At 42.8% G+C, this 10,396-nt stretch overlaps 1 protein-coding gene across 1 annotated transcript; it reads left to right on the forward strand.

The window, feature by feature from the left end:
• Positions 1-965: 965 nt before the first annotated feature.
• On the forward strand, positions 966-9,535 carry LOC140597922 (phytanoyl-CoA dioxygenase, peroxisomal-like). The gene is made up of 4 exons (XM_072749520.1): positions 966-1,159; positions 5,892-5,973; positions 7,176-7,357; positions 9,249-9,535. Exons 1-4 carry the CDS (start codon positions 1,037-1,039, stop codon positions 9,489-9,491), a joined length of 630 nt encoding a protein of 209 aa, XP_072605621.1. The 5' UTR covers positions 966-1,036; the 3' UTR covers positions 9,492-9,535.
• The last annotated feature ends 861 nt before the right edge of the window (positions 9,536-10,396 follow it).

Here is a 10,396-nt window from a genome sequence, read left to right on the forward strand (position 1 = left end):
CATGCTATTAAGTCCTTCATTTTTAAAAAAGATTTATTAATTAAGAGAGAGAAAGCACGAGTGGTAGCGAGTGAGAGGGACAGAGGGAGAGAATCTCAAGCAGATTCCCCACTGAGGCCATAGTAAGCCATGGGCTCAATCTCAGGACCCATGAGATCATGACCTGATGTGAAATTACCAGTTGGACCCTAACCGACTAAGCCACCCCAGGGCACATGCTCTTCACTTTTAAAGCCCGAGTCCTATCTATCCCATTGAATGGACATAAGTAATTAATTATTCTTCTATTTTTTGGTGACAGTAGTTAATGTTTTGGATTTAAACCTTTTCTAGGGATCCCTGGGTGGCGCAGCGGTTTGGCGCCTGCCTTTGGCCCAGGGCGCGATCCTGGAGACCCGGGATCGAATCCCACATCGGGCTCCCGGTGCATGGAGCCTGCTTCTCCCTCCGCCTGTGTCTCTGCCTCTCTCTCTCTCTCTCTGTGACTATCATAAATAAATAAAAAATTAAAAAAAAAATAAACCTTTTCTAAATACATGTTGAGTTTAGGGGTTCCTGGCTGGCTCAAGAGCACATGACTCTTGATCTTGGGGTTATGAGTTCAAACTCCATATGGGATCTAGATACAGGTTGGATATAGGGATTACTTTTTAAAAAAATGAAAAAACTTAAAAGAAATGATTAGACATTAAATAAAAAGGTTCAGATTATTTTCTTAGAGTAAATAAAAAATAGAAATGCCAGATGGAAGAGTAGTAGAAACATTTCTCAGGTTCCTGATACATAGTGTTGGGTTTTGATTTTTCAGTTGGACTTATTTGAAAGTTTTCTTTCCTTTAGGTATGCTCAGGATAATGATGTCCTAAGCCTAGAGGTCAACTTGGTGCAGAGACACCATCTCCTCAATCTTTGTGGATCTTTCCACAGAACTGGCCAGGCAATTGCCTGGAGCCTGCAGTAATGACATCATCTGCCAATTTCATTTTCTAGGGACCAGTTTGAAAGGATCTGCAGAGGGGAGGTGAAACCAAAACAAATGATAATAATGAGAGATGTGTCCATTGCAAAATCAGAATATATTCCAAGTGAAAGGATGATTTCAAAGATCCAAGACTTCCAAGACGACAAGGAACTCTTCAGATACTGCACTCTCCCTGAGGTTGGAGAACCTTTCTGTGTTTTCTTTGTTTTTAGGTTAACAGCCCACCTACATGCCTGCCCCAGGAATTGCTGCTTTTCCTTTATCTGAGCCCCTCTCTGGTGGCTGTAGAACAGTGGTTCTCAGTTGGAGGAGCAACCACATCTGGTGGTGCCTGGAGCCTTGTGGGGTTGCCACAAGGTTTGGTCTGTAGAGCCTGGGCATGCCGCTAATGGAGCCCAGGGAGCCTATAATGCACAGAAAGCCCCCTCCCCCCAAATAATGAATTTTCCGGCACCAAATGTCAATACTGGCCAGGTGGAGATACCCTGCTCTGGCGCTTGGTAATTAACCTGGTGGAGAAGGGCGGGAATTCTGCAGTCGAGTGGGGGAGCCTCTCTCACACTGGATATGGGCATATCAACAGGAGTCACATTGCAGATCCCACTCACTGTACATCCATTTATTGTTGCTTTTGTTTCTGTGAATCTGGTAGTAGAGGTTTAAGTAGGTCTTTAGAGTTAAACTTGTCTAAAAAATTATCATTCTTTAAGCATAAATCATATTTATAAAGTTATCCACATAATACAGAAAATGTAAAGTGAAGTCTCCCAACGTTCATCCCCACTCACTGCCAAGCTTTTAGGTGTATTCAACTAGAATTCTTTCATGGCCATGAAAATGCATCCGTAGCCCCCTACCTTTTGTGTAACACGGGAACAAACTGGTTGTCACTGTGTCATGTCCACTTATAATAGATCTCAGACATCTTTCCATATCACTTACACATTATCACTTATGTATGTATATCTATATCATACTTGCAAATTTCTGCATAAATATGACAGTTTATGGATCATTTATTTAGAATGGTTTTAGATTTTTTATTGTTTTTTAAAGATTTTATTTATTCATGAGACACAGAGAGAGGCAGAGACATAGGCAGATGGAGAATAAGCTACCTGTGGGCAGCCTGATGTGAGACTTGATCCCAGGCCCCAGGACCATGACCTGAGTCAAAGACAGACACTTAACACTGAGCTACTCATATGTCCCTTGACACATGGCACACTTTTTTTTTAAAGGGGCACTTTGCATATAGAACATTTTGGAAATTATAACCCCAAGTGCTATTAGATAATGTGACTTAATGGGAACCTGGCTGCTTTAGTTGGTAGAGCATGGGGGATTTTTTAGTTTTTAAGAGGTATGCACTATTTTCTTTTAAGATTTATGTATTTATTTTAGGCATGAGAAAGGGAAAGGGCAGAGGGAGAGGTAGAGGGAGAATCCTCAGGCAGACTCCCTGCTGAGTGCAGAGGACGACACAGTGCTGGATCCTTAGACCAAGATCATAACCTGAGCCCCAACCCAGAGGTGGACATTTAACCAAGTGAGATACTAAGGATATTCATGAGATATTCATGAGAGACTCAGAGAGAGAGGCAGAGAGAGAGGCAGAGGCAGAGGCAGGCTCCTCACATGGAGCCTGCGCAGGACTTGATCTCTGGACTGGGATCAAGCCCTGAGCCAAAGGCAGATGCTCAGTCGCTGAGCCACCCCGGTGTCCCAGTTGCATGTGGAGATTATTTAAAATTTAGAAAAAAAATCTTTAAATAAATAATAAAGAAAAAGGAAGAAAATTTTCCTCATGAGAGAAGACTGTACAGGCAGGCCACCTATCATGTCCAGCCCCTTAGGTTGGGGACAAAGGGGGACATGGCCCCTGAATCATCTATTCTTCCCAACCTCAAGTCTTGCAATAGAAATGGAACTTGTGAGCATCGATCAAGGAGGAAAAGCTTGAAGTTAGAGGTAACTTGTGTTAGATGAATTACGATGAGGCCTCCAGGGTTCCCACCCTTTGTGTAACACGGGAACAAACTGGTTGTCACTGTGTTTTGTCCACTTATAATAGACCTCAGACATCTTCCCATATGACTTACATATTATCACGTGTATCTATATCTATATCATACTTGCAAACTTCTGCATAGCATCCCATTGTAAAATGTACCACAGTTTAGGAACCATTTATTTCAAATGCTTTTAGTTTTATTTTTATTATTTTTTAAAGATTTTATTTATTTATTCATGAGAGACACAGAGAGAGAGGCAGAGACATAGGCAGAGGGAGAGCAGATTCCTCACACAGAGCCCGATGACGGATCTGATACCTGGACTGTGATCACACCCTGAGCCAAAGGCAGAGGCTCAACCCTGAGCCACCCAAGTGTCCCAGTTGTGTGTGGAGATTACTTAAATTAAAAAAAATCTTTAAACAAATGATAAAAAAAGAAAGAATATTTTCCTCATGAGAGAAGACTGTACAGCAGGCCACCTATCATGTCCAGCCCCTTGGGTTGGGGACAAAGGGGGACAAGGTCCCTGAATCATCTATTCTTCCCAACCTCAAGTCTTGCAATGGAAATGGAACTTGTGAGCAGCAATCAAGGAGGAAAAGCTTGAAGTTAGAGGCAACTTGTGTTGCCTGAGGCCCTGGGGACCCGGAGGCCTCCAGGGTTCTCACTGTTCTCAAGTGTGCACCATACACCTACTGGTTCATGCAATGACTTTTAGGAGATGGGTATGATATAGTAGTTGGGTATTTATTTCAATATGTATTGGAAAAAGTAGCTGGTGCATCAAACCTATGACTTCAGGAATATTATTAATCAGGATAAGACATGAGTTAATTTAGGAAAATTATTGACTAATATTGGGCAGTTAGCAACATATGCTAGAAATGGTAAAATGTCTCTTGAGTCACTGAAGTTTAGAAAATACTGGTAGGAGATGCTGGGCAGGCATGGCCCGATGGAGCATGTGAGTCTTGATCTCAGAGTCGTGGGCTCAAGCCCCATGTTGCGATAGAGATTACTTAAAACCAGGAAACAGGAAAGGAAAATATATGAAGAAATATATTTGAGGAATATATTCTTCAAAGAAAATATCATAAGAAAATATAAAAGATGACACCCTTTATAAAAACAAAACAAAACAAAACAAAACAAAAACAAACTAACAAACAAAAAAAAACAAATATGAGCCCCGACTCCTAGGATTTTGGACCATTTCGAGTGATTCATGCTCAAATTGCCAATATGGCTTATACGGGAGATCAAGTAGTGAGAAAGCAGTAGAAGAGGCTTCATTTTTTGGAGTCAGACAGAACTGGAGATGGAATACCGTCCTTTTCGTTGAAATTGCTCTGCCACCTTGGGCACTTTATTATCTGCAGGATAATGATCATTTAAAGGATCTTTAATTCCTGGGGGCATTACTTTTCAGGGATTGTTGTGAGACTTAAGTGGCTGACACATAAAGCCCCTGGCAGGTGGTAGGCATGCAAAGCTGAGTGCTTTCCTCCCTAGTGGGTTAGACGTAGGAGGGAGCACACCCACTGCCAGACCTTTGACCAAATTCAGCCTCCCCACCCCGCCTCCGCTCCCTCATACTCTGTAACTGCACCTTGCTGTCAAGCACCAGTGCCCATGTCATTATTTAACATCCTTCCAACAGAATATAGACGCCATGGGAGGAGGGACCTGCTCATCTCACTCCCTGCTGCGTGTCCTTTTCTATCACTGTCTGGTTTGTAGCCCTCAGTGAAGAGCTGTGGAAAGGGAGGTGGCCTGACTGTGAAGTGTCTCCTTGTTGCTGTTCTCTTGTCCCCTGGGCTCTGCATGGCAGCTCCACGTTATTGGGGCCTCTCATGGTCCTTTCATTTATTATTCTCTTTAATGATTCTACTTATTTGAGAGAGAAAGTGAGTGAGATCAAGAGAGAACATGAGTGGCAGGGAGGGGCAGAGGGAGAAGGAGAAGCTGACTCCTCTCTGAGCAGGGAGCTGGACATGGGGATCATGACCTGAACTGAAGGCAGATGCCTAACTGACTGAGCTGCAATGGTGTCCCTCTACCACCTTTTTAAAAAGTGAGTTCTACACTCTAGGAGGAGCTTGCAGTCACGACCCCGAGATCAACAGGTTCATGTTCTAGTGATTGAGCCAGCCAGGTGCCCCTGTTGGTCCCTTCTTATGAAGAGTCTCCCTGAAGGGAAGAGGAAGGTGCCTTCTCCCTGGGCATCAATGGACAGTGTCAGGTGAAAGGAGGGCATTCCTGCCCGCCCAGTCGAAAGCTGAAGAAACTCTTTGAATTCTCGTAGAAAATGGGGTTTGGTTTCCAACTGGCTTAAAAAGCCTGTTTAAGGGCAGCTCCGGTGGCTAAGCACTTTAGCGCTGCCTTTGGCCCAGGGTGTGATCCTGGAGACCTGGGATCGAGTCTCAAGTCGGGCTCTTGGCATGGAGCCTGCTTCTCCTCTACCTGTGTCTCTGCCTCTCTTTCTCTGTATCTCTCATGAATAAATAAATAAAATCCTAAAAAAAAAACTGTTTAATTCAAAGTGTTACAGATTTCCAGTGCTGACTTTTTCATTCTTTGTTTGCAACGTTGGGAAATACCAACTGTTTTTTTTTTTCTTAAAATAATTGTTTGATAGAGAGGGAGAGGCAGAAGGAGAAAACCTGAAGTAGACCCATTACTGAGCAAGGACCCCAAGGCAGACCTGTATCCTATGACCCTGAGAACATGACCTGAGCTGAAATCAGGAGATGGATGCTTAAGCAACAGAGTCACCCAGGCACTTCTACCAAGTGTTGTGTATAACTATGTGCATTTTGACTCGTGTACAAATAAGTGTACATTGCATTACGTGGTTGTTTATTTGATCTCATGAAACCCTTTACTCTTAGATTCTGAAATATGTGGAGTGCTTCACTGGACCCAATATTATGGCCATGCATGCAATGCTTATAAACAAACCTGCAGATTCTGGTAGAGTGCTTTTATTTGTTAAGTAGAAGCCAAAAAAAAAATAATAATAATAATAATAATAAAGAAAGAAAGGAAAAGTAAGACAAAGTTTCAAGGATTCAAACTATAGCTTTGCGTATAACTGCTGAACATTAAAAAACAAATGTGGGGACGCCTGGGTGGCCCAGTGGTTGAGGGTATGGCTTTGGCTCAGGTGGTGATCCTTGGGTCCTGGGATCTAGTCCTGCATCAGGCTCCTCGCAGGGAGCCTGCTTCTCCCTCTGCCCCTGTCTGTGACTCTCATGAATAAATAAATAAGATCTTTAAAAACATAAAATAAGGGCAGCCCAGGTGGTTCAGCGGTTTGGCGCCACCTTCAGCCCAGGGTGTGATCCTGGAGACCAGTGATCCAGTTCCATGTCAGGCTCCCTGCATGGAGCCTGCTTCTCCCTCTGCCTGTGTCTCTGCCTCTCTCTCACTCTCTGTGTCTCTCATGAATAAATAAATAAAATCTTTAAAAAAAATGTGTATATACTTTTAAGTCTTAAAACAGTATGTATCATAAGAATCGTGAAGTAGAGTAGGGATTTCAGATGTCAACTACAGGGTTATTTTTTCTTACTTTTAAAGATTTTATTAATTTTTTTGAGAGAGAGGGAGAGACATCATAGAGGAAGAGAGAGAAGCAGATTCCCTGCTAAGCAGAACCCTATACAGGGCTTGATCCCAGGGCCCTGAGATCCTGAGCTGAGAAGAAGGCAAATGCTTAACCCACCAAGCCACCCAGGAGCCCTTAGAGGCCTTTTATTAATTTAGTTAGCAGATATTTTTTGCATCAGCCACTTAGAAGGCTAACAGGGAACCTCAAATTTGGTTGCTCTCTTCAATTACTCAAACTTTTTTTTTCTTGAATACTAGATTCTATGTCCAAACCACAATTACAAAGGAATAAAATGCAATAGAGTTCATGACGTGTATGAATTGCTAGTGAATGTTGTGTGTCAGTAAGTCCTCAGCTCCCAGAAACCCAGAAAAAAAGTAGAGGATCTGGAGTTGCCCTGTGGATTTGATACTCGAATTTGATGTTTATCTCTCTGGACTGATTCTCAATAATGTTGTTTCACTTCTTTGGGTTTTGTAGGAATAGTCATTGCTGTGGTTTTGCAGGCAAAAGAGATGAAATCTGAGATGCAAGTGTGTGTTAACAGCAGGTTCTGTTTCAGGCAAGAAGACATCCCGCCATCCCTTGCACCAGGATCTGCACTACTTCCCCTTCAGGCCCAGCAATAAAATTGTCTGTGCTTGGACAGCCATGGAGCACATCGACAGGAACAATGGCTGTCTGTGTGTGTTCCCAGGCACACACAAAGGCTATCTGAAGCCACACAATTATCTCCAATGGGAGGTACGTCTGCGTAGAGGAGGAATCATTTTTTTGTTGTTGTTTTTTGTTTTTTTTTTTAGGTTAGCTTTTTTTTTTTTGTATTTTTTTATTGGAGTTCGATTTTTCAACCTATAGTATAATACCCAGTGCTCATCCTATCAAATGTCCCCCTTGATGCCTGTCACCCAGTCACCCCATCGCCCTGCCCGCCTCCCCTTCCACTACCCCTTGTTCCTTTCCCAGAGTTAGGAGTCTCATGTTCTAGCTCAGAGGAAGAATCTGTTTTTTGTCTGGTTCTGTCGTTTTCTTTTAAGATTTTATTTATTTATTTGAGAGAGAGAGAAAGAGCACAAGCACATGGGAGAGGAGGGGAGGAGAGACACAAAGGGGAAGGGAGAGGGACAAGCAGACTCTGCTGAGCACGAGTCAGATATGTGGCTTGAACTTCGCACCCTGAGATCATGACCTGGGTTGGCATCAAGACTTGGACGCCCAACTGACTGAGCCACCCAGGCACCCCTAGAGGAAAATCTTAACCAGAATATTGTTTGTTTTGATTTCACATCACTATCCATAAAGAGCTTTAACAATCAGATGGCATTTCCTTCTTAACAAAACATCATTATAGGATTTACAATTAGGATCAGGGAAGATTCAAGGATGTCAGGTAAAATAACCATTTTTCCTTCAAGAAGTGTTGGAAAGCTGACCAGCGTGGGGCACTTTGGGAGGTATTATATACGATATGAAATTATCAAGCCCAATTGCACAGGTAAGATGTCAACACTTGCAACACCACATGCATGTGTAAAGTGCCAACTACTTCTTACCACTGATTGATGGCTCTTGGCATAAAGAAGAGAGAGGGCTCATCTCTTTTCTGCTAGAGAGACCAATAAAGACTCTGGGGAAGCATGAGTAGTATTCCATCGCATGACTGTTATATGGTGTATGGAACTGAGCTAGTGAAGATGGAAGAGTATAGAAGGCTTTTGAGCCCATGAATCGTGAGATCAAATTGTTCCTTCAATAATGATAATCTAGGGATCCCTGGGTGGCGCAGCGGTTTGGCGTCTGCCTTTGGCCCCGGGCGCGACCCTGGAGACCCCGGATCGAATCCCACATCAGGCTCCGGTACATGGAGCCTGCTTCTTCCTCCGCCTGTGTCTCTGCCTCTCTCTCTCTCTCTCTCTGTGACTATCATAAATAAATAAAAATTTAAAAAAAAAAATCTTTAAAAAAAAATAATGATAATCTAGAGGCCTAGAGCAGGATATACTGGAGGTAAGAGTCCAGAGGCAGAGAAACCAGAGAGGAGATGGTAAGTGTTTTAGGTATCAGACAATATGGTCTTGAAATCCCATAATGATGGTCAGAATGAGAAGAGCACGGGTTGTTAACGCAGGAAGAATGAATGGGGTCCGTAGGAAGTAAAGAATATGGCTTTCAGGCCTTCTGTCTCAATTAGTTAGATTCTTGCACTGAGGATTAGTGCCAAGGAAAATACTGGGGTCTGGATTCTGATATAACTGAAACTGTGAGATTCACAAATTCAGTTGAGTTTTGGGGAAAGTTTGGTGCAGGCAACAGAAGTGGGCCGTGGCTGACTTAAGCCAAACGGATTGTTTTGGAGGGTGGCAGGCACCTGCTGAGTCCATGGAAAGGCTGGCTAGCTCTGATGAGCAGGAGAGTGGGGGTTATGTTCAGTGGGAACACTCGGGGTGGGGCACCTGGTGGGGTCAACTGAACTGTGATCATGACCAGTGCCTTCCATCTTCTGCTCAGATTCAAAGTGACCACAGTGGGAGGTTAGATTGACTGAGCTTATCTTTTTCTTGGAAGAACTTAGGAAATCTACTTGTTAGTCATTGGGTTCCTCAAATACAGAGTTGGGTTCTCTTATGTGTTCTAGGGGGGCGTGAACTTAATGTTCTATGGGATCCGGGACTACGATGAAAACAGCCCCCGCGTGCACCTCGTGATGGAGAAAGGAGACACCGTTTTCTTTCATCCTTTGCTCATCCACGGATCTGGCTGGAACAAAACTCAAGGATACCGCAAGGTATGCATTACATCACCGTGCTTTCCAAAGTCGAATAGGTTAGAAGCAAAAATGTCAAGATATGTGAAACTTTATGAGATTTGTGATGTTTAACTAAACTGCTCTTGCTCTGGTTTATTTACCAGGAAATATATTTGATACCTCATGCTTTTTTGCTAAGTTATCAGTAGGAGGCCATATGACCTCTGGTTCCCAATCCTACTGATCCTGAATTAGGAACATTCATAGAGTTGCTTGGTAGCCCACAGCCTGTGCTTTTGGAGACAGAAAGAATGGATGATGTACTAAAATCTTAAAATGGGAAATGGATATAAGAACCATTTATGACGGCAGTTTATAATAGCTTTGTTATTGAACTGGCTGCCCAGAAATAAGATTTGGCAGCGAGCCATGTTTTTTGCCCCATAGCAATGAATATATTAAAAACCTATTGATTTCATTGCTTACATTAAAATTTGACAGAATTTCCCCATATTCCCAGATTTCTCTCTTTTAAAAAATTCAGCAGCTCTGACAGCACTGTGGACTGACATTACCCACATTACATGGCTCTTATTACGATATATCGGGGGTTTTTGGGGTTGAGTGAAGCGTGCCAGTTTGTCACACCAACACCCATTGTCTCCCTAGGTGCAGGGTTAGCTACCATGTTTCATCTTCCATTCATTCATATTTCCACCAGGTCAACAGGGCCAGGATGAGGGTGAGGCAAGAAAGCCCTCTCCTCCAGGGAAAATTTAGCAGGGGTCGGGGGATGGTGCAAAAAACCTCAACAATCAAGTTAAATGATAGTTTAACTATCATTTAGATAGGCAGTATTTAGAAAATCAAAATCAATGCAAAAAATATCTTGATGAACACAATGCCAAATTTTTAAATAAAGGCTAGATCAGACTCCCCACCAACATGATCCTCAGAACTGTACAAGCAGGGGTACAGCCACAGTGACATAAATAATGTGAATGTTCGTGAAATTCATGAATTTGGCCATTTATCAT

This window comes from Vulpes vulpes, chromosome 2, assembly GCF_048418805.1.
Source record: "Vulpes vulpes isolate BD-2025 chromosome 2, VulVul3, whole genome shotgun sequence".
Lineage (NCBI taxonomy): Eukaryota > Metazoa > Chordata > Mammalia > Carnivora > Canidae > Vulpes > Vulpes vulpes.

What these genes read in the sequence shown, in the direction of transcription:
- LOC140597922 (XM_072749520.1), top strand. Translation starts at nt 1,037, where the DNA reads ATGATAATAATGAGAGATGTGTCCATTGCAAAATCAGAATATATTCCA. An exon ending in GATACTGCACTCTCCCTGAG is followed by an intron (nt 1,160 to 5,891) that starts GTTGGAGAACCT and finishes CTTTACTCTTAG; the next exon opens with ATTCTGAAATATGTGGAGTG. An exon ending in ACAATTATCTCCAATGGGAG is followed by an intron (nt 7,358 to 9,248) that starts GTACGTCTGCGT and finishes TATGTGTTCTAG; the next exon opens with GGGGGCGTGAACTTAATGTT.